We start from the raw sequence: 26112 nt of genomic DNA on the forward strand, positions 1-26112 counted from the left end.
AACTAGGGACTTGCGTCAATCTGAGCATATCTTGAAGTATTTAATTCAAGGATGTCGAACTCTGGCCTTCCGGATGTGCCTGGACTACGATTCCCATCAGCCCCTGCCAGCATGGCCAGTTGGCCGTGCTGGCAGGGGCTGACGGGAGTCGTAGTCCAGAGACATCCGGAAGGCCAGAGTCGGATACCCCCGATTTAAATAAAGTGAAACAGGGACGCCCTGACGTGCACGTATTCTGCCATTAATCATGTGACGTCTTTAATGATTCTGCACTGTAACACCATCACACTCGCAAGTCACAAAGTGACAGTGATTGACAGTCGCTGATCTGTATCCAAGCCCAGGCCTGAAGTGGCACATCCCTTGTTGCTGGCTCCCTGGGGTGCCACAGACCCTTAGCGTCATGAAACCAACGTGGATCCCACCATGATAGAAACTAAGAATCTAATCCTTGGATTTCCAAGAAAGATGCATCCGTGGACAGCATTCTGCTAGAACTCGAAGCGGTAAGCTGAGCTATGTGTTCTCCCTAGGGCCTAGGGCCAGTCAAAGGAAGAGACTTGTCTTCTGCCACGATAGCTGCCTCTCTCTGAAAGTAGACATTATTTGTCTGGGCTCCTGTGAAACTTATAACACAGGCACATCTGAACATATATTTGGCATGATGTGGTGACATTATCAGATCACGTATGGGGAATTAGGTGATGTACCTGCCCTCTGTTTTGTGCGATGGGAAATGATGTGATTTGTTGCCAAGATGGTGTGTCATATTCCACAGGAGTGTGTGTGGTCAGGAAGCAGGCGATATCGAGTTGTGATCGGATGTCCAGGATGCTGTGAAAGACAGGGTGAATCAGTGGCAGGTGCTGGTTATGTCAAAACCCAAACCGCTTCCTGCTGTGAAATCCCTCTAGCTGCCACTGGTCTGAAATCAGGGTGAGGTGCCGTGGTATGTTAAAATGCTGGGTTTTGTCAAGCGGAGCTGTGCGAAGAGACCCTCACCACTGTGTGTGTGTAAAATGCTGTCAAATTGCCACTGACATGGCGGCCCAGGAGGACTGTCAAGGCAAGAGACGAGTGGAGGTGGTTTGCCGTCGTGTTCCTTGGCATAACAACTCGGGCGTTCCTTGGTGGTGGAGTTGGCATTTGCATCTGTGTCTAGACTGTGCCTGTCGTGATGAAATGTGAATATTACGGCAAGTGAGGGCCATGATGAGAGATGCTGCGTCGCTTTGGAAATCGTTTTGAAAACTGGCCACAATGGGCCATTGGCATGTGTATAGAGAAAGGTAGGATGTCCTTTGAATGGGGCATCCATCCTTTTGTAATTGTGTATGTGCTGGTGCCCGTATGTGGAATGTCTTCTGAATGGTTGCTTTAGTAAACTGGGAGCAAGCCTCACATCTTTGCAGCGGGTTGACAACTCTTGTGATAGGATCTGGCCTGAAACTGGTCTGTCTTAGAGATAGGCCCCCTCCCTTGTGCTGGTGGTTCTTCTGTGATTTTCATGATTGAGTAGACATATGTGTCAGACAGTGAATGTTTCACACATTGATGCAAGAAGGTCACTGTCAGCACTGGTGATGCTGAATTGCATAACATTAGTTCGTAAGGTGGTAGCATCAGGTTGGTTCTGTGTCGAATCTCCTTATTGGCTGGCGGTCGCATCATGAGACCAGCTGTGTTCTGCTTTGTTGAAGAGGTTGAATGACAGCTTCTGCAGCCATGGTTAGTGTATGCCCACTATAGTTTATGTTTCTTCCTTTTCTTGCAGATTATCTCTCCAAAGAGGCCATGGCACGACGCATGCGGAACAGGAGAGGCTGGCATTATGTCTTGAGTGGGGTTCGTCGAGATGTGGACTCACGGGTGGTAGCGTTAGCGTCTGGAGCACGTGGCTGGGCCTATGATTCTGATGGACAGGTAAGAACCGTGCTGTGTGGGGTGAAAGAGACACAGAACGTGTGGATGGATGTGTGGCTTGTTGAACTGTACTGCAGTGTACGATGGAGGTCACTGTTTTCAGCGCTGAAATCTAACGCGATGTGGCCGGATGGTCATAATCCGACAGGCTGCTGTGAATCTCTCTTGAAATAATACTGTCCTGTCTTCACTGCGGAAATGTGCATCCCCCCCCCATGGCCCACCAGGTGCCTTGGGGAGCTCACAGGCAGGAGGTGAAAGCAGTGGCCTTCCACTGTTGCTGCTGCTCCCGAGCACCTGGTCTGCTAAGGCAATTAGTGATACACTCAATTTTAAAACCATGCAGGTCTATACCTTACCCCTGGAGCAAATAATCCAGTTATGTGGAAGTATGTACAAGATTTAGCCTATTTACATTCCAGCTTTTAGTAGCATTTAATAATGGTCTCTACAATGCGTTTCCCTTGCTCTGAGTACAGGACAATGAAAATTAATTGGCCAGCACAGATGACCTCCTTCCGAAGGCACACTTTTAGATTATTCCCCTCCCCCGTCTCTCCAAGGACCCAATTTCATCCTGAGGCATGCAAAGGTTCATGGTGGACTGCGTGACAGTTCCAAAAAAAAAAAAAGTTTCCTGCGCTCACCTGAAAGCGTCCGGGAAAAAGTACTGCAAAGCCTGAAAAATTCCTTAATCGTCTGCAACCGTTTCAAGAAGAAAATCTCTTCCAAGACCTGCCGATTGTTGTCGTCGTCGAAAAAGTTGGCCTGCGTGCTGCGGGCTTCCCTGATAATGTCGACCTTGCGCCAGGCCACGGGGATTTCCATCTTGTTGAGCTGAAGGGGGACAAACAAAGGGGGTCTGAGCACACGCTGCTCCTCATCTCTCACTCTTTGGACAACGTCCCAAGTCCACGCCTGTACCTTTTCAACCAACAGCCCAAACGCGGTCTCCACTTGGGCAAACATCCCGTCGAAGGCTACCAACAGCATCTGCCCCGCTGACATTTTGGGGGTTTCATCCACCGAGCCGTTCCTCGGCTGAATCAGTTCACCGTACTGGGCGTGAAGCATCCTAAACCAAGGAAGAGAGAAAAGAGCAGGACTTGTAACAGCTTTGGGGATTTGAAGACCCGAAAGCAGATCGTCAAGGAGTCGAGGAATCTTTTTTTGGTTGCTCAACAACAGTGCATCGTTCACCGCCCAAGCGAGCATCTTCTCATGAAGAACCCTTGTGGGGAGCGGAGAGGAAACACACGTGAGCTGGGGACTTGCCTCGCCACATCAATGTAATGAGCGTGGGTTTCTTCTTCGAGCCCCATGGCCGCGTTTCTCAAGTATGCCTGAAGAGACTCCACCAGCGTTTGCAAAGGGACGTCGGTCGTTTGCTCAATGAGGCCGTCCAGTTCGTTCAGCATGCTCTCCAAGGTGTGCTCGCCCTTCATTAAGCACCGCAGAGCCTCGGGGAAGATGATCTGGCGGAAATTGGAATTCAACTCCTGTCAGGGGAACAAGAAAAGGTCGGTTAATTATGATGCTGTCAATTGTGGTTTTTTGAAGCACAGGAACCCCCCATTATCAGACCAAGAGCCTCTCTAGTCCAGCCCTCTGTTTCACACAGTGACCAACCAGATACCACCAGAAAACCTCAGAGGAGGATATGAAGGAAGCAAATGTTGCCCCACACTGCCTATGAATATGCAAATTCCATGTAGCCATTATAATCAACAGCCAAGGGTGGAACTATCCCCTCTATGGCTTTCTCTATTCCCACTGTCATGTCCTCTCAGCAACTGGATGTTACTTAACCACGTGGCAGTGCGTTTGATATGTTAATCACACACTGCACAGAGCAAGTTGTTTCTCCTGCCTGCTCCTTAACTTCACAGGGGCAAAGGGTTCTGGTTAACTTCACCACTGGGGCAGAGGGTTCCAGCAGCCACCTGGCTACACCATTGCTACATTCTGAAGTCCAGACAGAGGTTTCAAAAAAGAATACAGTCACGTTTGCAAGAGCTGAGCTGCTACAGTGGAGTTGTGTACCGACGGGCCTTTAAAGTGTCAATTTGCCTCTCGGTCTATGTGCACATGTCCGTCTTCAAAGGAAACCCATCGTCAAGAGAAAAAAAAGCTTATCTTCACATGTTAATCACAAACAAAATGCTCTTCTGGGAATCACATGTTCAAACAGCCACTGCGCAGTTTCCAAGTTTGCAGCAGTGGCGTAGGAGGTTAAGAGCTCATGTATCTAATCTGGAGGAACCAGATTTGATTCCCCGCTCTGCCGCCTGAGCTGTGGAGGCTTATCTGGGGAATTCAGATTAGCCTGTACACTCCCACACACGCCAGCTGGGTGACCTTGGGCTAGTCACAGCTTCTCGGAGCTCTCTCAGCCCCACCTACCTCACAGGGTGTTTGTTGTGAGGGGGGGAAGGGCAAGGAGATTGTCAGCCCCTTTGAGTCTCCTGCAGGACATAAAGGGAGGATATAAATCCAAACTCTTCTTCTTCTTCAAATAAAGGACAGTAAAACCAGTGGAAATGTTTCAGACACAGCACCCAAAGAGGGGGAGGAATTCTGAATGACAATGTAATGAGAATCACGTGTGTGTGCATGCGCCAGTAAGTCATCGTGACAGCCCCATAGGGTTTTCAAGGCAAGAGATGTATAGAAGTGGTTTGCCGTGGCCTGCCTCCTGGGAGAGTTCAGAGAGAACTGTGACTGGCCCAAGGACACCCAGCAGGGTTTCCTGTGGGAGGCTGGGGAATCAAACCCAGTACACCAGATCAGAGTCTGCACAGTGGCTCTTCACCACTACACCACGTGTCTCAACGAGAATCTTGAAAAACTTAGAAATATTTTTAGCATTCACCTTCCAGGCCAGCTTCTCCAAACTTGTGAGGACAGGAAGCCCCTCCCCCACTGGCTCTTGGCAAGTTTATTCTGCGCTATATCTCAAAATAAACGGGGCTTGGCTGCTCAGCCGGACCTCCGTGACCTTTATCTGAACACAACGCGGCCCCGCTGTCACTTTTTCACCTGAAGAGAGATGTAAACTCCGTTTGCCAGGTGAATGGCTTCCGACGCTTCGACGGGATTGGGGATATCTAAGTCCTGGGGGACCAGGTGGCACTGTTTCAGCAGCTGCACCAGGCACGTCACGTTCCCGCTCATGCTGCACAGCTCCTCCAGGAACCAGGCTCCGTCCCTGGAAGTCAGATCCACCAGCTGTTCCCCAGCACTCGACGCTGCGCCTTCCATCATGAGATTACGCCTAAAGGGAGAAGTTCGTTCGTTACTACATAGGGGATCATGCTCCGCTTCACGTAAGAACATAAGAACATAAGGAAGAGCCTGCTGGATCAGACCAGAGTCCATCCACTCCAGTACTCTGCTACTCACAGTGGCCCACCAGGTGCCTTTGGGAGCTCACAGCCAGGAGGTGAAAGCAATGGCCTTAAGAACATAAGAAAGAGCCTGCTGGATCAGAGCAGAGTCCATCTAGTCCAGCACTCTGCTACTCGCAGTGGCCCACCAGGTGCCTTTGGGAGCTCACCTGCAGGAGGTGAAAGCAATGGCCTTCTGCTGCTGCTGCTGCTCCTGAGAACCTGGTCTGTGAAGGCATTTGCAACCTCAGATGAAGGAGGATCAAGATTGGTAGCCATAGATCCGTGGGGGCGAACCTTTGGCACTCCAGATGTTATGGACTACAATTCCCATCAGCCCCTGCCAGCATGGCCAATTGGCTGATGGGAATTGTAGTCCATAACATCTGGAGTGCCAAAGGTTCGCCACCACTGCCATAGATCGACTTCTCCTCCATAAATCTGTCCAAGTCCCTTTTAAAGCTATCCAGGTTAGTGGCCATCACCACCTCCCGTGGCAGCATATTCCAAACACCAATCACACGTTGCGTGAAGTGTTTCCTTTTATTAGTCCTCATTCTTCCCCCCGTAGCTTATATGGAAGCTACCACATGTAGAATAGAATAGAATAGAATAGAATAGAATAGAATAGAATAGAATAGAATAGAATAGAATAGAATAGAATAGAATAGAATAGAATAGAATAGAATAGAATAGAATAGAATAGAATAGAATAGAATAGAATAGAATAGAATAGAATAGAATCGAATCTTTATTGGCCAAGTGTGATTGGACACACAAGGAATTTGTCTCCGGTGCATATGCTCTCATATGTAGCTTATATGGAAGCTACCACTGAGAATCAGGACAGAAGGAAACCTTTAAGCTCAACTTTTTAGAACCGGGGTGGGGTGGGGTGGGGGGTGCTGATAACATGAACCAGAGGAGCAAATTGATGCATGAAAAAATCATCAGAGGAATGGGGACGACGTATTCACTGTTGGGCAAAGCCTCCCCTGGCAGCTCTCCAGCGTCAGGGAAAATATCATTCGAAAATCTATCATGTAGCCTGTGAAAGTGAGAAAGACAAATTGCCCCGAAGCCACCATTGGTTCTGCTCAGGCCAGGAGCTTCAGAGAAACCTCTCCCCATGAGATCTCCCTTTGTGTGGTGGAGAGCTCCCAGAAAACACAACCGACTTCTGGTGACCCTGCAGGGCTTTCAAGGCAAGGGACGTTTGGAGGTGGTTTGCCATTGCTTGTTTCTGTGGGGGCTCAGAGAGTTCTGAAAGAACTGTGACGGTGGCCCAGGTGGAGGAGTGAAGAACTGAACCTGGGTCTCCATATCTTAACCACCCGACCATGCCTGCCACTGAAAGAAAAGGAGCCGTCCCAACTATACGCAGAACCAAAACAGAGAAGGAAATATCAAAAGGAGGCTTAGTGAAAATGCATTTCTCACAGGAGCTACCAAAATGGAACACCGTTTAATTACCGCCAAATTAATTACCATTTAATTGCCGCCATTTAATTACCGTTCATGACACCCTCCAATGACACGAGCTTCTCACCTGGTAAGAGTACACAGAGCAGTAAGGATGACGCTCGCTAAGCTCAGAGAGCCCTCGTCTCCATTTTCATGGAGAAAGACCTTAATGCAGCGCTCGATTTCTTTCAGCTGCTCCTCGCAGACGGGAACCGTGACCGCCTCTTGCTTCAAGCGCTCCACCTGCCTGATCAGTCTGGTGTTTATGTCAGCGGCATACCGCTGCAGTGTCATTTCGGTCGTGGTGATAAACTGGGCGACGGCCGGTGGGGGCTGAGGAGCGTACTGAATTTCATACCTGGGGAGGTTAAAGCAAACATTAAAGTGATCTGCTCAAAAACGTACAGCCTGCAGACCAGGAATCAAAGAGGCAGATGTTCCAAAGACTTGCAGTCATTTGACCCTTCCCGCTTTCTGTCGGCTGGGCAGGCTACTTACTTCCTGTAAAGATCCTGACTGCATTCAATCGTCATGTTAACAATGAGTTCCTCCATCCAGGTCTTCCACTGCTCCACACGGTGCTTCTGAAACACCGTCTTGGGGTACTGGAGAGCGACCGTTGCGTAGTTGTGCAGCTGCTCGAGGCACCCGCGCAGCACAGAGCGCCTCTGCTGAAGAAAAGCCCCGACTTCTCCCTCTAGCTGCTCACACTGACTGATCAAGTGCGCTTGGCCGGCATTCTGGAGGAAGGCGGTTGCAGGCACGTAGCTCGGTGGGCCTTTGAAACAAGTAAACGAAGGGGGGGAAGTTAGCGTATTCAAATCCGTTCACATTTATTTTTATCCCGTGAGTTATGCGGAAACTCTCCCTGTAGGGGTCTGCAACCTGCGGCTCTTTCAGCCTTATACTGCGGCTCTGGCGTGGCCTGGAGGTCAGAGGGTAGCGTGGGCGTGTCCCTCCAGCCCTCCAGAGCAGTGCTGGAAGGAAAGGTGAGTGGAGGGGCCAAACCTCTCCGGCTCGGTAGATCTTCGGGGCCATGGAAAACGGGTCCAAATGGCTCTTCGGGTGGTAAAGGTTGCCGACCCCTGCTGTAGACAGTATGGACTGTATACATTGAATGGCCAATGCTTTGTTGTCCAACAGGATCAATATTCATTCTAAACCAATCATTAGCTAAGCCCCAGTAAAACAGGTTCAGAAGTTTCCATGCAACCTTTAGCAGTGGACGGGGGGTATTAAAAGGGCCAACATTTAGATATGCGCTTTCTTAATTCTGGGGTGGGGGGAGGGGGAGATGGGGCTGCTTAACACCAAAGTCCCTAAATCCACGTGGGGCAAATCCCACCATCAGAACAGACAACCCATTTGATGAAGAAAGCATCTACACGGGCTCTGGATAGGACACACTTGAGACGGCTTAGAGAGGACAACGTGATGAAATCACTCGACAAACCACTGAAAAACCAAAGCAAGTGAAAGCCCGGAGATATTTATGCAGCTTTTCAGGAGCTGCAGCCAGCCAATCCTGGGGAAGGGGGCGGGGAGAGCTTCAGAGGTTCCATACCGAGGTCCATTTGGGTGCTGATTTCCTGGAGGAGACTGGCAAGCTGCGTCGCTTCCAGGTTGTTGAACGCCGCTTGGTAGTGAGAGGTCCACTGCTCAAATTCGTTCAGCTTCACCTGGATGGCTTCCTGCACGGCTCTTTGCTGAGTCTGCAGCTGAGTGTGTTCAGAATACCTAGGTTGGAGGGAAGCGGCAAGAGCTGAAAGCACCTCGCGAGACATTAAGATCTTCAAACTTTATACAGCAACAGCTGGGTAGGATCCAAAGGTGTCCTTTCAGTGATCAAAAAGGCAGTTCTGGCTGCGTCTCTGCTTCTGCACAGATCCAAAAAGTTTATCTTTGCTAGAAATGAGGGAGCTTCAGCTTTCGAAGTGGTGGCTCCATATTGAAAAAATAATCTTCTCCTTGGGTCTCTTCATATGCTTACCACCACGGAAATTTACCATAATCTAAAGATCAGACTGTATGACCAGGAATACCAATCTCTCCTGAGTGCTGCACAAGGCTCCTGTTCCGCTCTATACTTTGGGATCACCCCCCGCCCCCGAAATCTAGCTCTGCTGTATATTTAGAAAAGCTTGCTAATTATAAGTGCAGATGGGTCATGACAAGAGCAAGGTGCAACTCATTCCCCTCTGTGTATCTTCAAGGTCGTTTCCTTAACATCCCACAAAGTGAGTGTTGTTGTCGGTACTGTCCCAATGCTATGGACTCAATCCCTCATATCCTGCTTTACTGTTCAAGGCATGATGATATTAGAACCGATCTGGGAGCTTTACTACCTCTAGAATTTATGTTTCTCTCAGACAAACTAAAAATGTCTAAGCTATTGAACAGCTCTAACGTAGAAATTTCTGAAGCAGTTGCTACCTTTTTAATCCATGTTCTACATGACAATGATCTGTTTTTGTACTTGGAATGTATGGTACTTCTGGTTTATGCCTAATAAAGGTTTTTGGATTGGATTGGATAAAAAAGGCTCCTGTCAGAGCAAGGAGGACTTTAATGCCCACCTAATGTCAGCTGCATGCTTCTTGCTTTTGTCTGGCACGCCGGCCTGTCGGTTCATCCTTTCAAGCAACAGCATCTCTATGGCCCCTTCCGCACATACAGAATAATGCACTTTCACAACTGTTTGCAAGTGGACTTTGCTCTTCCGCACAGTAAAATCCAGCTGCAAAGTGCATGGAAAGTGGATTGAAAGCACATTATTCTGCATGTGCGGAAGGGGCCTATGCAGTAACATACCCTTTTATTTTTTTTAAATCACAGCAGCAGATTTTTTTCTGACCATCCCCACAAAACAAGACTGGAATAGGTGCAGTTTTAAAACGTCAGTCCAGCATCCTCCGAACTGGATGCCTTATAAGGACAACAAAGACCCCCTCCTCGCCACCCCATACCTGTGCTGCAGCGTGTGAGACAGGTGATCCACCCCTTCTGCTCCCTCCAGGTAGTCAATTTCTTCCGAGAGTTTGCCTTGCAGTTTTTCAACCTCTGTTAATTGCTCTTGCAGGTTCAAATATTCTCCCAAGCTGCCATCCAGCTTCGGAAGGACAGACAGCATTTCATCTCTGTTCTTAAACCAGTTGACCTATAAGACGAGGGTTCCGTTAGCTGAACAACCAGATGGAATAGGAGAAGAACTTTTACTGGTGTTCTTGATATTATCAAAGCATTAAATGCTCTGTCAAGGGCTCCAATTAAATACTGGTTTTTTTACCCTGTTCACCTGAAAGGAAACCTAGGTTTGTGAAGTCAAGAAAAAGGGGACAGTATTAAAAAGCCTATTGTATATACTTAGGACGCACAACTATGATTTCTTTCTATATATTTGTTAAACTATTAATGTTTTCTTTTTTCCTCTTCAAATCTCTATTTTTTTCTATTATCTTTTTTCTAGGATTAGGATAAGATCAGAGTGTAAACTAATTGTAAACGGAAAGATTAATGTTTGAATGAATCACATACTCTGTATATGTGATTTTGAATATCAATTTTGTTTATTTGTTTATATATTTTAATTTGCATAAATAAACTTTTTTTAAAAAAAAGCCTATCGTACGTAAACCGTCTAAAGAGGGATCATCTTATTCAGGGTGGTTTTCCTTTAGAAGAAGAGTTTGGATTTATATCCCCCCTTTCTCTCCTGTAGGAGACTCAAAGGGGCTGACAATCTCCTTGCCCTTCCCCCCTCACAACAAACACCCTGTGAGGTAGGTGGGGCTGAGAGAGCTCCGAGTAGCTGAGACTAGCCCAAGGTCACCCAGCTGGCATGTGTGGGAGTGTACAGGCTTATCTGAATTCCCCAGATAAGCCTCCACAACTCAAGTGGCAGAGCTGGGAATCAAACCCAGTTCCTCCAGATCAGAGTGCACCTGCTCTTAGCCACTACGCCACTGCTGCTTTAGGGTAAATGACAGGTAGGGGAAACTGATATCAAGTCTTATGGCAAGCTCATGAGGTTTTCAAGGCAACAGAAGCTCAGAGGCAGTTTGCCACTGAGGTCGCCGTAAGTCCGCTGCAACTTGACTTTCCACCCCCGACCTACAGCAAGCAAAGCTCTAACGGGAGATGAGACAGCGACATCCGTGTCACACTCTTAGAACTAATGTTTTTCCAAATCAGACCTGTGCTGCTCCTACATGAAAGGAGTGTCAGCGGCACCTGCACGCACCTTGATTTCGGCTACCCTGGAAGAGAAGAGGCTGCGCGTGATGTCTCTTTCCATCTCTCTCTTGCTCTGCTTGTTCTCAGCCTGCTGCCCCCCTCCGCCGTACACGGCTCCAGCAAACCCGGCTTCCCCTCCGGCGGTCCAGTCCACGAGCGGGTCGTAAACAAAAGCCTCCAGCAACGTCAGCAGGGTCTCTCGGCCGCGTCGCATAATGTGCAGCACCTGTTTTTTTAAAAAAATATATACATCAACTATCTCATTCAAGTTCAGCCACGGCAGCAGGCCCAAATTCTGACCATAGGTGCCTTGGCGTTTAAGGCTCAATGGCGTGATTTATTTAAAAACATTTGTATCCTGTCTCAAAGCTGCAAATAATACATGAAAATTCACTCTCTATAAATACACCAAACAAACCCAGCAATTAAAAACAAGCAGGAAAGAAGACAGACAGACAAAACAGAAAAGTCTTCACGCAACAACAGAACACAGTGAGAAAGGAGGATAGATGCTCCCCTGGGGAGGGAAGGCCATAAGTTTGCCACCACAGCACGTTTTCATTGCTGCCTGTAAGTCTTTGCCCTCGGAACATGTTCCAACAGCAGAAGAAACAACAGACTCTTCCAAAATCAGTACGACAAGCGAAAGAGGGGGTGTCTGATGGGGTAGACCCCCTATCTTGTGGCTTACCTGTTCGCAGGAAAGCCTGAACACCCCTTCAACTCCAGTCACCCCAAACGCCGTCTCAATGTTCTGGGTCATCCGAAACGGAACTTTCTCTGGGACGCGAAGGCTTTTCCCTGCAAGAGGAACAATTCAGCTCCAGCATGGCATCCCAGCCTCGTCTGTTTCAAATGCCTCTTGGTTTCTCTCTCTCTCCCTTTTACCTTTTTCAAAGCAAACGTTATAATCTATGTGAACGACCTCTCCAGTGGTCATATCGATCAGGACGTTATCCAGATGTCTGTCTCCGAGACCGATGATGTAGCCAACCATAGACATTACTGCTGTGGACCTTGCATAAGACTTGGGAGGGAAGGAAAGGATGTTTTGTCAGGCTATAAATCTGATCTTCGCCACATACCAGTTCAAGAAGAAGAAGAAGAGTTTGGATTTATATCCCCCCCTTTCTCTCCTGTAAGGAGACTCAAAGTGGCTTACAATCTCCTTTCCCTCCCCCCTCAACAAACACTCTGTGAGGTGGGTGGGGCTGAGAGAGTTCTGAAAACCTGTGACTAGCCCAAGGTCACCCAGCTGGTGAGTGTTGGGAGCGCACAGGTTAATCTAGTTCACCAGATACATCTCCACAGCTCAAGTGGCGGAGCGGGGAATCAAACCCGGTTCTCCAGATTAGAGTGCATCTGCTCTTAACCACTACATATATACAACATATATATATACTCATATATATATATAAACTCTAGCTTACAGAAGGCCTCTGCCTACCTGTGTAACTCTCCACCATTCATCAGGGGTAGTACAGGATGACCAAAGTTCTTTAGCTAGAAGATTGGGCGGCGTGGTTTCCATTAACTCTTCCAGGACAGACTTCATGACATTCAGCGGCCAGTCTCGGCGAGACACATCCAAGCTAAGTCCAACGGCTTTCAATGCGGGCCCTATTTTACTGTAGTACAGTTCACTGGGTCTTGGGACAATTCCAGGATTCTGAGGCGTCTGGTAGGAATCTTGAGCCTAAAAGAAAATGCATTTTATGGCTATTTACATATGGCAATAGAGACCTATGTTAACACATTCCCAATTGGAATTATTATCCTATCTTGGCTGGACAGTGATTTGAAGCACATAAACAAATCTAAGATGAGTGGTGTGTTGTGGGTTTTCCAGGTTATATGGCTGTGTTCCAGTAGCATTTTTCTCCTGATGTTTTGCCTGCAGCTGTGGCTGGCTTCTTCAGAGGATCTGATGTAGATGTAGGTGAAAACGTCATGAGAAAATACTACTGGAACATGGCCATACAACCCGGAAAACCCGCAACACCCCAGTGATTCCAGCCGTGAAAGCCTTCAACAAATCTAAGATGAGCTTTTGTTTCATATGAACTTTGTTCCTTAACTATTATCCATGTCTTCTCTACTTACGTGTCCCACCCAGAACAATTTTAAACAGAATTAGTAAAACCGGTTGTGTAAAAAGGGTCTCTTTCAAATACTTCAAGATCCTTTTGGAGTATGATCAATTTTGTCCTGGTAAAAAATCGCTCCCTCTAAAAAAGTAGCCTCCTTTTCCTGAAGGCAATTTCAGGCCTATTCTTGGATCTCTCTTCCCCCTCCCCAGTTTCGCACTAAAGACTGCAGCAGCAGCTTTTGTTACCCCTCCCACGACCTGCTCGCTGAGAGCTCTCTGCATCTTGAAGCTCCAGCAAGCTTTCCTGCCCCAAATATATCCACTCTCTGGAGTCTCAACTTAGGCAACAGGGGAAACACATACAGCCCCTTCTGGAGCAATGTACACAATTCGTCCCAAGGAGAAACCCCATTTAGAACCTTTGCCTTCTTCAACCCAAAATAGCTCTCAGAGGGACAAAAAGAAAGTGAACTGCAAAAAGAGGGCTGTTATTTATGTGAAACATTTGTAAGCTTGCTTTCTCGGTCTAAAATGTCAACACACACACACACACCCCCAGATCAAGACCCAGTACTGCCCAAAGCAGTGCTGAACAAGGACATGCAAACAGCAGGTTACATCGATACAGTATTTCCAGTGTTTGTGTCTGGATTGTTAACATACACAACCCCTTTCAAGCGTCAGGGTGCTCCCCACTTTCATGACCTGCTTGCACAATAACAGAAAATGTCACTGATAATCTGGGCCTAATAAATCAGGTCTCCCATTTTACAGGCTGATCTTTATACTTTTAAAAACAAAAACTCCCCAGAGCCACCAGTCTACGCCTTTACCTTCTGTGCTTGCAAAGAGGCTTCTCTCTGCTGCCACCTCTTATACAGACCAAATAACGGGGTGGCTCCGTCAACCCACTGAATCAGGCCCGATCGGGTTCCCAGCGGTGTCACCGAGTAGTGCCTCGCGTGGAAATGGGGCGTCTCTTGGCGATTGATGGTGGCAAACATCGTGTTGACAATGGACAGGAACTGCATGATCCGTTCGTCGAGATGCAAGTCTTCCAAACCTGCGCGGAGAAGCAAAGGTGTATTTGGCTTCGTTTGATAAGAACAGGGTGAGCAGCCAGAACGCACTCCTGTATTTCCCTGAGTTCAAACTGCCCCAATGGCACGGCACAGTCACTCCGTTGTCATATTTCTGAACTAGTCAGGCGGTCAGGAGACCCCTGGACCTCGTTCGGGAGGCTTCTACCAAACCCCATCATGATTTCTCAGGACTTTTGGAGGATTCTTAAAATATAAGCCCTCCTCCAAATATAAGCCCTGCAGGCAGTTACAGATCACAATCACGGACAATGCCTTGTGCTCCCGGCCAATGAGGATGCAGCTTGTGTGTCACACGTGACAGGGGAAGCAACGGGCTGCCGAGAGCCCACCTTAATAAATTGTGAAGGTACCGTATTTTCCCAAATATAAGCACTACCCCGAAAATAAGTCCTAATGCATTTTTGGTACAAAAATTAATATAAGACCCTGTCTTATTTTCAGGGAAACACGGTATGTAAGTATGAAGCTGCCTTATGCTGAACTAGGGCACGGGTCCATCAAGGGCAGTTTTGTCCACTCAGGCTGGAGGTGGCTCTCTTGGGGTCTTTCCCATCACCTGCTCCCTAGACCAGGGGTCTGCAACCTGTGGCTCTCCAGATGTTCATGGACTACAATTCCCATCAGCCCCTGCCAGCATGGCCGTGTCCCCTCCCCGAAACACATACCTTTGAAAAGGTACGGGTAGTTCTTCCCATCCGAGCCCAGGAACAGGAGCTTCTTGGGTTTGGTTTTCGTGGGCAGGATTGTGATGGTGCTCCCCACGCTGTGGATCGTGACTGTGTCTCGGGCAGACACCTCTCCGGGGAGGGCGATCTCGGTGTTGGTCATGGCAGCCAGCCACGGGCTGATCTCCTCGAGACGCAGGATGTAACTGGCCCGCTTCTGGGCTCTCTGCTGAAGGTTGAGCATGACCTGTTCGAAACACACACAGAGGAGATGGTTTAAGAAGCAGCCTTCTAAGCACCCCTACAGTTCAAGCAGCAGCATTAGGATTTTTTCCCCAGGATGCAGCCAAAGTTATTTGGATTTCTCTATTCTTGGCAACGTTTGTGAAGATTTACACCCGCTCAGTCCCCTGATCGCCATACCTCTTTAAAAGGGATCCAGCTGCTCCCCGGCTTAGCCGGGTTCGACGGGTTCTTCAGTTTCTCCAGAGCGTTTTCAATGGCATCGCCGTAGTTGTCTTGGAACCACTTCTCATGAGGAGTTTCCGCAGGAGCCGCGGTGATGCTCCGCACATGCTCCAGGGCAAAGACAATGGGTTTCATCAGGGCTGTGTGTTTCTCGCGCATGATGGCCATTTTTTCCTCTCTGTAAAACAGACCGTCAGGGCAGGGGGTGGGGGTGGGGGGGAAGAAAACGTCACTTGCGTTCTGGGAGCGCTGATGTTGCCAGTGCTGATATTTTTGCAACCAGATGTCACATTCAGATTGTTTAGCATTGTTGAAAAGCTCACAACAAGGAATTTAACTCGATACTGCTGTGAATGGCAGGGCACACGGAGGACCAAGTTCCTTTTGAGAGTCAGCGTGGTGTCACGGTTAAGAGTAGAGGAATCTAATCTGGAGAGCCGGGTTTGGTTCCCCACTCCTCCATATGAGTGCCAAACTCATATCTGGTGAACCACTCCGTCACATGACGCCTGCTGGGTGACTCTGAGCCAGTCACAGTTCTCTGGGAACTCTCTCAGTCCCACCTATCTCACAAGGTGCCTCTTGTGGGGAAGGGAAGGGACTGTGATTGCAATCCGCTTGACCTCTTATTGTAAAGCAAGGTATAAAAACTGACTCTTTCTCTTTTTCAAACAAGCCATTGCCCATTAAGTACTGGTAGCATACATAGGGTTACTTCTGTAGTTCAAGGACAGGAGAGCATGCCCAGGGCATGATTCTCAAGAGGTTTCTATGCCGAGCCCTTTCTCATTGACAAGACACAGCCTGGACTTCACCCAAGAGATCTCAGCAATCCTTACTACGCTTTCTGGAGCTGGAGCCCAGCTCAAACTTAGCCCAGCTCCCACCAGAGAAGATGCAGCCGTCTGGGGCCCTGAATCACGTTTTCCTGGAAGAACCAGGGAAAGAGGGACCACGGGCACCCAATACGGCAATGGCGGAACCCCTTCTATAACAAGGTCTTTGAGGGGAGCCCACCTGAGGACAGGGGAGGCTGGGAGGACCCCCACAAACCAGCTTTCCAAGGAAAACAAAACCCAAATTTACTTTCGCAGGGTGTTGTTGTTCTGGACTCTCTTCACCTCGTCTTCCAGCTGCTGGATCCGCCGCAGGACGTACATGTGCTGCTGCAGTAGGACGCCCAGCCACAGTTCGTCCCAAAGGACGGTGACTCTGCGCAACTCGGCCACGAGCATCTGGACCTGAATCCGCAGCAAACCACAACGGAAGAGCTCTGTCATTTATTTTTAAGCAGCCATTTCAAATTATCTGAGAGGAAGCAAAATGAGTCGCCTGGACGGGCTGATGTCTGAGAAGACCAAAGGGCTCGAAGCTGCGACTCGACATTTTACCTGCAACACCATTGTCGGATTGGCGGTCGACAGCTTCTCAACGATTTTGCTGTAGCAGTCTTGCATCATGGCCTGGTCTTCGTTCAAGCCCGTTTTCGGCTCATCTTTTAGGCTCTCCTGAGAAGCGGGGGGGCTTCCTCCGTCACACTCGCCGGCCAGCAGTTCGTCCCCTTGGATGTTTCCCAAAAAGGTCGGGATCGCGGAAGGGAATTTGCTCCCTAGGTTTAAAAAAGAAGGCGGGAGGGAGAAAGCTCATTTCCGGCTGGTGAAAACTCCAAGGCTGGCAAACTACCCTCCTAACCAAAAGGACAAGGATTGGTCCGTCGCTACAACACATGCCAGCTGCCATTATTTGATTACATCGTTATTTGGTTCTGTCAGGATGGAGCCTGTCATCAATGACTGGGGCGAGGGGCGAGGACTCACGCCTGCCTGTGGGAAGGGGGGGGGGGGGAGTGTATCCACCTTTACTATGTTAATGGATCTTTCCTGTTCTTTCGTTTTCCTCTGATGCTTGTAACTGCAGCTAAACTGGACGCAACCCTGGCGCCGGCCCAGCAGGGAGGAGGCTGCAGGTGGCTAAACACCATCACTGCACTGCCCTCGAGATGCTCGACTCCCAAACATCTTTCTTTCAGTTGTGTTGTTCCCACATTCCACGGGAAACAGGGAGGGGGTTTCATGGCGGGAATCTACAGTTAAATAACTGTACTTCCATAGCCCAGCAGAACTGGCTTTGCCAAAGCCAGGTACTGGCTGGGTCCAATAAAGACTTCTGAGCAAGCAACCAGAGTTCTCTTATTGACTTCAGACCTGACAGGTTCAAACGAAGCATGGGGCAACGGTGTTCACGTATGAGCCAGTTTTAGAGCATGAGAATCTGGAAGCCACACTGGCAGCATTCTCCTACACGCCACAGGCTGGCAACTTCTACTCAACTGGGTCTCAGAGCCACCGATTCTTTGTGAAACCAGGCCATCCTTGGATTGTGCGTCCAGGTAGAGCCGGAGCCCCATGGAAGTTACCGCCTTTAACTTGCGCAATTCAGCCACAATAACGCTGAACTGCTTTTAAGTGGAAGTTATAGACGCGAACTGCTCCACCGTATTTCAAATAAACGTCAAGCACGGGAGCGACGACACGATCGTATCTTTTAAAAGAGGATCGTCAAGAACATAACGGGCTTGGCAACTCTTCTGGGCTTATTCAACGTGCCCTGAATATTAAAACTCACTCACTCACTCACTCACTCACTCACTCACTCACTCACTCACTCACTCACTCACTCACTCACTCACTCACTCACTCACTCACTCACTCACTCACTCACTCACTCACTCACTCACTCACTCACTCACTCTCTCTCTCTCTCTTTCTCACATACACACAATGGACATCACATGGCAATCCGCTTGCAGGGCACAACATGTTTTGCTGCAAAAACTGAACCACTCATTCGACCCAATGGCCTTAAGCAGGATCACACTAGCCAAGGTAAAAACAACCCTCACAGCCCAACACCAGACTCTAATACTCATGTATTAAAAAAGGTTTGTTAAAGGTGATGACAGCGCTCGAATGAATACAAACAGTCTTTCTGCAGTTAGCAAGCGTCATTTCTGCTGGTCCGTACCTGAAGCCTGGGACTCGCTGCTGAGCGATATGGTGCCTACAATTGCAGGGTACAAGATAAGGTGCGGAGAATCTTGCGCTACTCGGCAAAGGAGGTTACAAATGCTCTGCCGGACGTAGACTTCGGGGTGGTTCAGGCGGGAGAAGAGTTGAGGAATGATGCCTTGATGGGTTTAGAAAGGAGGGAGCACAAAGATTACTTCACACGCCACAAGCGCTACAAAACACAACGGTCGTCTTTGCCTCTGGGAACTTCCAGTGTAATATTCCCTCCTGAACAACTGGCAGAAATCTCCTCTTTGCTCAAGAGCAAAGACTCTTCCCTGCACAAGAGGTTCGATTTGGGACAATTATTTATCAGTTGTCCTTGTCAATCAAGGTGGTTTATCAACAGGGAACTGTCAGATCCCAGGAGTTAAGCAAGGTCGGCCCTGGTTAGTATTTGAACGGGAGACCACCAAGGAATATCAGGGTCACTATGTAGAGGGAAGCAAAAGCAAACCAACTCTGTTCGTCTCTTGCCTTAAAACCTCATAAGGGATCGCCCAAGTTGGCTATGACTTGGCAACACTTTACACATATGAAACAAAGAACTATTTCTTCCCTCTTTTCTCTCACAACACACCAGGGCCGCCCTGGCTCAAACAGTGGACTGACAAACCGCCCACCCCACACTTCGCCCATTCATGCTTTTTAAACCACCAGACGCTGAAGGCTACTTCACCTCGCCATGGGGCTGTGGGGGTGGTTTCAAGCCCGTGTTCCAGGTACTGCCTCAGCTCCCCAGCGTGCTTCACGAGCAGCCGCAGCAGCCTCAAGGTGGCCATGACGATCACGTCATCAGTGCTCTGCTCAGAAGTGTTTCTGAGATGCAGCCTGGGGTCGTCCTCGTCCAGCAGAACCTGCACGTTGAATAAACGACTCATCCGCTCAGTTGCACATCACGCGCCAAGTCCTTCTTTGCATTTACTGAAAAATCTAGACCACAAACGCCGCTCCACCCCCCCCACCCCCCAAAACCCTCTGACATATGCCTCCATCCTGGTTTATGAAGCAGCCAGACTTTACATATTTTAAACATTCCACTTGCAACTCAAATTCTACATAAATGCCCATTATGCCTACTGACGGAATGCCAACAGTTGTCACTTGTTCTTTCTCGTTGAGTGACTGTTTCTCACTTCCTTTACAAAATGCTGTTGTTGTCACTCACAAAACCGAATATTTGTTTCATTTATCGAGGGAGAGAATGAGAACAAGAGAGAATTAGAGAGCGAGCAAGTGCGATAATAAGAGAGCGAGGGTGCGTGCGAGAGGGAACAAGCACGGAGTCAAAACGCAGCATACCTGCCCGGCGTTGAGCTTCAGGAAAGTAAAATATGCGCTGCACGAGAGTTTATAAAGACTGAAGATGCGGTCCACCACTTTCCTCCACACTTTGATCAGCCCCTCGGTCGAATTCTCGTCCAGGTCCGAAAGCCAGGGGCAACTCGACAGCAGCTGGCGCCAGATCACATCCACCATGTCGTCTTCCTCGTTGTCTTCGTTCTCTGCAATCTGAAGGGTCATGTCTTCATCCTGAATACACATCATCAAAGAATTATTAGACATCAAACGCGAAACAGATCATAATAGGCACCAGTCACTAACAACTATAGAGACGCAGATTTAACTGGCAACATTAATTCAGTGTGTGCTTCCGTTCTGCACTGCTTCTCTCCCGTCCTTCCCACTCATGTTCTACTTTTCGCGCTTCACTCAAATCCTCTTCTTCAGAGCCTGCTAAACCTCTTCCTGAGCTCTAGATCTTTAAGGACCACAACATCAGTTTATGGGATGGTTAAAGACAGAAAAGGAGCGGACTGTTTAACTGCTGTGCTCCCTACTTCTCTGCAAAGGACAATATCCAAAATAAAATACTAAGTTCTACACAGTACAATCATCTACACAGTTATTAGAGTCCCGCTGAGATAATGAAATCAGACCACAGTTGAATATGCAGAAGCTCAACAAAGCAAGTTCTCCAGGTTCTGTTCTTCACGACTACCAACGTTAGCATTTTCAAAGCATCATAACCTCACAGGAAGTTTGTTTTGCTCAAAATCTGGTTTTCCCCAAAACCGAATGGATTTGGTTCCCAAGTCTGAAGCATTAATTAATGGCAGCGTTGAATACGAACCCTCGTTCCCTGACTGCTGAACTACGCCGACCTTGAGGTAGTAGTTCTATTCATCGACAGACCCAGTTTTGTGTCACAGTTCATTTCTAATTTTTCAATCGTCGTAAACCCTAACCCCTTGAGAAATTATAAATGAAATGACGTGTTTCTGCCCGTCCCTGCCACACGCGCAACTAACCTGAATCCCAGCTGGCCGACACACTGCCTGCCCGAGAATGCTATAGATTTTCTCTCTGTCTTCTTCCGTAACGTTTTCTGGGAGCAGGTTCTGAACTTCGGATTTCTCTCTCGGCAGAAGGCAGACACCTCCCTGGCTGTAACACCACACATTTAGTCATCTTCAACAATAGGAGGTAACATATGCTCGCCACAGTGCTTGCCACAGTGAATGCTGCTTTCATTCTTTAGTGTTTAATGCTGGCTGCTTTCAGGCAACCAGTGACTGGAAACATGGCCGTGACTAATGACTGGTCTGTGGATACTTTCAAAGCGCAAGAGCAGATTCCCAAGACGATGTACATTCTTCCTTTCTAGCTCATTCTCTGCATTCCTTGCCAAACCACACACTCCTCTATTCAGCAACCGGGGGCAATGGGGGGCAGATTGTTTGAAAGAGCCCAAGAAAACTCGATCAAATTTTTGATTAATTTAAAAAACGCCTTGCAGCTATTAAGCTGAATGAAGAAGAAGAAGAAGAAGAAGAAGAAGAAGAAGAAGAAGAAGAAGAAGAAGAAGAAGAAGAAGAAGAAGAAGAAGAAGAAGAAGAAGAAGAAGAAGAAGAAAGAGGAGGAGGAGGAGGAGGAAGAAGGAAGAAGAAGAGGAGGAGGAGGAGGAGGAGGAGGAGGAGGAGGAGTTTGGATTTATATCCCCCCTTTCTCTCCTGCAGGAGACTCAAAGGGGCTTACAATCTCCTTGCCCTTCCTCCCTCACAACAAACACCCTGTGAGGTAGGTGGGGCTGAGAGAGCTCCGAGAAGCTGTCACTCGCTCAAGGTCACCCAGCTGGCATGTGTGGGAGTGTACAGGCTAATCTGAATTCCCCAGATAAGCCTTCACAGCTCAGGCGGCAGAGCTGGGAATCAAACCCGGTTCCCCCGGGTTTGAGATACATGAGCTCTTAACCTCCTACGCCACTGCTGCTCCTGGTTCCCCAGAGAAGCCTCCGCTACTTAGGTGGAGGAGTGGGGAATCAAACCCAGTTCTCCAGATTAGAATCCACCTGCTCTTAACCACTATACTAGTTGGCTCTCAAGATGAATGAGAAGAAGTGTACACTCCCTTATATCATTTGCTTTATGTGTTAATACAGGGGACCATTCAATTATTTTGGCCCTGAAGTCAGTTAGATTTGGCTAGGGTTATCATACAGTGGGACTGGAGCTGTACTGTAAGCAGTGGGAAATGGCCAGCCCTACAACAGTCACCCACTCTGACCCCAAAGTCATTGGCAAAAGGCAAGGGATGAGAACATTTTCCTGAAACATGGGGCATGTGCCACACTGAAGAATGAGGATCAGGAGAGTCACAACGGACCCGTCCCATGTGGTTCGCAATTACTAGTCCAATGGTTCTCCGATGGATGTTTCAGGACACCTCCATGAGCTGAATGGGTGAACAGTGCTGCTTCTGACGTCTTCAACATACCGTGTTTCCCCAAAAATCAGACAGTGTCTTATATTAATTTTTGCTCCCCAAGAGGCGCTATGTCTTATTTTCAGGGGATGTCTTATTTTTCCGCTCCACAGCTGCATGCTCTGGTGTTCTGTTTGACGGGCATGCTTCCAAACAAAACCTTTGCTACGTCTTACTTTTGGGGGATGTTTTATATTTAGCACTTCAGCAAAACCTCTACTACATCTTATTTTCAGAGGATGTCTTATTTTCGGGGAAACAGGGTATTCAGGCTAACATCCTAATAACTTCCTTGGTAAACAGTTCTTTGCAAGGGACATATTATGTAAGCGGCCACCGATAGCTGCAGAAAGTCAAACTCAACGGTTCACACGAAGATGATGATGATTTTGGATTTATATTCCACCTTTCTCTCCCATAAAGAGACTCAAGGTGGCTTACAAGCTTCATCTCTCCACAACAGACACTTTGTGAGGCAGGTGGGGCTGAGAGAGTTCCCAAGAACTGTGACTAATCCAAGGTCACCCATCAGGAGTGCGAAAACACATCTGGTTCCCCAGAGAAGCCTCCGCTACTCAGGTGGAGGAGTGGGGAATCAAACCCAGTTCTCCAGATTAGAATCCACCTGCTCTTAACCACTATACTAGCTGGCTCTCAGGATGAATCTCTGCCCACGCCCCTTCTGACATCAAAACTGAGAGATCCACTTTTGACGCTCACCCCTTCAACAGGTCCCATTCTGATGACTTGCTGGTTTTCATCCATTAAGACTCAGGCATTAGCAAGCATTTCTTTCACCGCCAGAGGCAAATTTAAATTAAAAAACGCAACTTGTCTAGAGGGCTAAACATTTACCTGGCGTTATCAACGACCTTTCGGCCCCATCTGTAAGCCCAGCTGGCGAGGGCTGCCCAGGATTTGGCGATTTCGGGAGCTTGTGCTGAAGACAGGTGGTAGAGCTGCCCCAAGATGAAGTCTGGTTCTCCAACACCGATATTCACTGGAAAGAAATCAAACACGGACTGTTTTGTTTTTTTTAAAGGAACACACCATGACAGTGCTCAGCTTCAAACTATGAGAGAGTTGAAAGTTTCCGGTTTCAGCCTATAAATGTATATATAAATATGTTCTGGCACATTAATCTTTTCCCGTGGAATTACCAAGGAGAGAAGGCGGCGTGGTACAGTCTGATCTCTTCAGATCTCAGAAGCTAGCAGGGTTAGTAAGTGGAAGGGAGATCTGAGAGGAAGGCTCTGCGGAGGAAAGCAAAGGCAACACACCTCTGCCTCTTGCTTGCCTTGAAAGTATATTGGTGGGTTTGTTGCAAATTGGCTGCGACTTGACAGCACTTCACACACACACACACACACACACACACGCACACACACACACACACACACACACGGAACTACCAACCCACACGGAACCTTTCATCGAGCATCAAAGAAGGCAATCAGAAGGTTTACAGAGGATCTTTCCCTACCTGTGGATTCACTTTCAATTCTGGGATAGTCCTCTTCGGTGGTGTTGACAGACGGCAGGTCAATCAAAGTGTAGATGTTTTTGGATAACGTCGAGAGGCCGGCCAGGTTTTGCTGCTGCCGTGCCCGGTAGACCTGCTTCAGCTGCCCCGAGATCTCTTTCCACTCGGCTTGGATCCACTTGGCGAGCGTCAGGATGGACTTGGCCACCGCGTATTCCGCTTTGGCAGACTTGCAGAAGCAGATGGCGCAGGAGCTCAGCATCTCCATGGCGTGGGTGGACTGACCTGGCGGCAGCAGCCATGTTGGGCAATTCAGTTTTGTTGCACAAATTGAAACTTACTGCACCCTCCCTCACTACAGGTATCATTTGGCAGGAACGGGCATTCAGACAGGGCAAGAAATTTTCACAGGGCAACATTTTTAGTGTCGGGGGGGGATGGTATTTTGGAGATGCCAATATTTCCCCAAACCTTTTCTTTTTCACACTATTTTGTTTGTTGGCTGCTTCGATGCCATATTTTTTTACAAAGAATATCCTTCGTGGATGGATTATTAAGCCAACAAGATGGTCACGCCTAGCCTGATCCTGACAGTTCTCAGAAGCTAAGCAGGGTCAGCCCCTGGTAGTATTTAGATGGAAAACCACCAAGGAACACCAGGGTTGCTTTGCAGAGGAAGAGAAGGAGGAGGAGGAGGAGGAGGAGGAGGAGGAGTTTGGATTAATATCCCCCCTTTCTCTCCTGTAGGAGACTCAAAGGGGTTTACAATCTCCTTGCCCTTCCCCCCTCACAACAAACACCCTGTGAGGTAGGTGGGGCTAAGAGAGCTCCAAGTAGCTGAGACTAGCCCAAGGTCACACAGGTGGTGTGTGCTGGAGTGCACAGGCTAATCTGAATTCCCCAGATAAGCCTCCACAGGCAGAGCGGAGAATCAAACCCTGTTCCTCCAGATTAGATACACGAGCTCTTAACCTCCTACGCCACTGCTGCTCCTTAGTTTTTATACTAATCCTGTTTCAGTGATCTCCACAATTTCCTTGTGCGCCGCAAAACTTTTGGCAGGGAACCCAAAGCCTACAAACATGCCACTTTACAGCACCTGGTAACTGAGAAGGTGTCTAGTTTAAAGCAAGCCTAGATCCAAAAAAAAAGCAGAAGAAGAGTTTGGATTTATATCCCCCTTTTCTCTCCTGTAGGAGACTCAAGGGGGCTTACAATCTCCTTTCCCTTCCCCCCTCCCAACAAACATCCTGTGAGGCAGGTGGGGCTGAGAGAGCTTCAAAAAGCTGTGACTAGCCCAGGGTCACCCAGCTGGCATGTGTGGGAGTGCACAGGCTAATCTGAATTCCCCAGATAAACCTCCACAGCTCAAGCAGCAGAGCGGGGAATCAAACCCGGTTCCTCCAGATTAGAATGCACCTGCTCTTAACCATTACGCAACTGCTGTGTGCGTGTCCTCAGTAGGTGAAAAAAAAAATAGGCCTGCCACAGCCACTAACAACTTCATGCCACTGGGACAGGGGAACACATTCCTTGAAGCTTCTCAGATGTGTAAAGGACACACTTACCTGCTGTATACAACAGTTTAGTTTTTTCAATTTCGAGTTCAGGGCCCCATTTCTCATCCATCTGAATGGGGGCAGAGAGTTTCTTGAAGTGCTGGACTAAGTCTTGGGCCGTCGTGGTCTTCCCAAGCTGAACTTCACTGCACTGAGCCAGCAAGCGGGTTGCCAGAGCCACGTTGCCCCGCTTCCGCGCAAACTTGGCAGCGGTCAGGTCCAGCTCCATCAAATGGCTTCGCACTGGAACCGCTTGCTCTGAAAAATGCAGGAACAGGGAGTGTCTTTGAGGGCAAACGGCGTGCCTTCCTTGAAGAAGAGCCAACTGCACACTACAGTGAGAACCACAGCAGTGCTGACCTTGGATTGGGTCTACATTTATTATTCCTTTCACACACTTGGACAAAGTCATTACCTGAAATGTTTGGGCGATTTACAGGGCAGGCCTGCATAAAGTTACTGTACTGTAAACCCACTGACAAGCAATTGGTTTAGACCAGGGGTAGGGAACCTGCGGCTCTCCAGATGTTCAGGAACTACAATTCCCATCAGCCCCTACCAGCATGGCCAATTGGCCATGCTGACAGAGGCTGATGGGAACTGTAGTTCCTGAACATCTGGAGAGCCACAGGTTCCCTACCCCTGGTTTAGACGGTTATGTCAGGAGACCTGTTATTATGGGTTTTGCTTTTGCTGCTTTCTAAATGCACAGGGGGTGGAGGAATGGGTTAAATGCATTTCTAACTGTCTTTCTACTGTTTCTGTAGGATGTTATGCAGCGCCAGGTGGTGCCCAAGGTCACTGCCTGACCATCGCATGTTATCTTTCTTATGGTAACTTTTAGGCGCGCTTTCCCAGGCTGGGGGGTGCAAGCTGTTTTAACTATTGGGTTCTGCGCGGTCAATT

General features: G+C 48.4%; 1 protein-coding gene across 1 annotated transcript in view; it reads right to left on the reverse strand.

Annotated features, from left to right (window-relative positions):
• Positions 1-2348: 2348 nt before the first annotated feature.
• The window catches only part of SMG1 (SMG1 nonsense mediated mRNA decay associated PI3K related kinase), a 68314-nt gene continuing 44550 nt past the window's right edge, over positions 2349-26112 (reverse strand). Inside the window, exons 30-54 of the mRNA XM_048494185.1 lie at positions 25216-25464; positions 23648-23932; positions 23020-23164; positions 20712-20847; positions 19702-19932; positions 19079-19256; positions 18356-18517; positions 16723-16940; positions 16418-16572; positions 15287-15509; positions 14864-15110; positions 13929-14158; positions 12454-12702; positions 11895-12033; positions 11698-11807; positions 11014-11232; positions 9740-9930; positions 8338-8510; positions 7272-7551; positions 6859-7131; positions 4963-5197; positions 3199-3422; positions 2848-2998; positions 2571-2760; positions 2349-2392 (exon numbers count right to left, since the gene is read on the reverse strand). Of these exons, the coding sequence (XP_048350142.1) occupies positions 2349-2392; positions 2571-2760; positions 2848-2998; positions 3199-3422; positions 4963-5197; positions 6859-7131; positions 7272-7551; positions 8338-8510; positions 9740-9930; positions 11014-11232; positions 11698-11807; positions 11895-12033; positions 12454-12702; positions 13929-14158; positions 14864-15110; positions 15287-15509; positions 16418-16572; positions 16723-16940; positions 18356-18517; positions 19079-19256; positions 19702-19932; positions 20712-20847; positions 23020-23164; positions 23648-23932; positions 25216-25464 (4937 nt within the window). The remainder of the gene's footprint in view (positions 2393-2570; positions 2761-2847; positions 2999-3198; positions 3423-4962; positions 5198-6858; positions 7132-7271; positions 7552-8337; positions 8511-9739; positions 9931-11013; positions 11233-11697; positions 11808-11894; positions 12034-12453; positions 12703-13928; positions 14159-14863; positions 15111-15286; positions 15510-16417; positions 16573-16722; positions 16941-18355; positions 18518-19078; positions 19257-19701; positions 19933-20711; positions 20848-23019; positions 23165-23647; positions 23933-25215; positions 25465-26112) is intronic.

The sequence above is a fragment of the Sphaerodactylus townsendi genome, linkage group LG04 (genome assembly GCF_021028975.2).
Source record: "Sphaerodactylus townsendi isolate TG3544 linkage group LG04, MPM_Stown_v2.3, whole genome shotgun sequence".
Taxonomy (NCBI): Eukaryota; Metazoa; Chordata; class Lepidosauria; order Squamata; family Sphaerodactylidae; genus Sphaerodactylus; species Sphaerodactylus townsendi.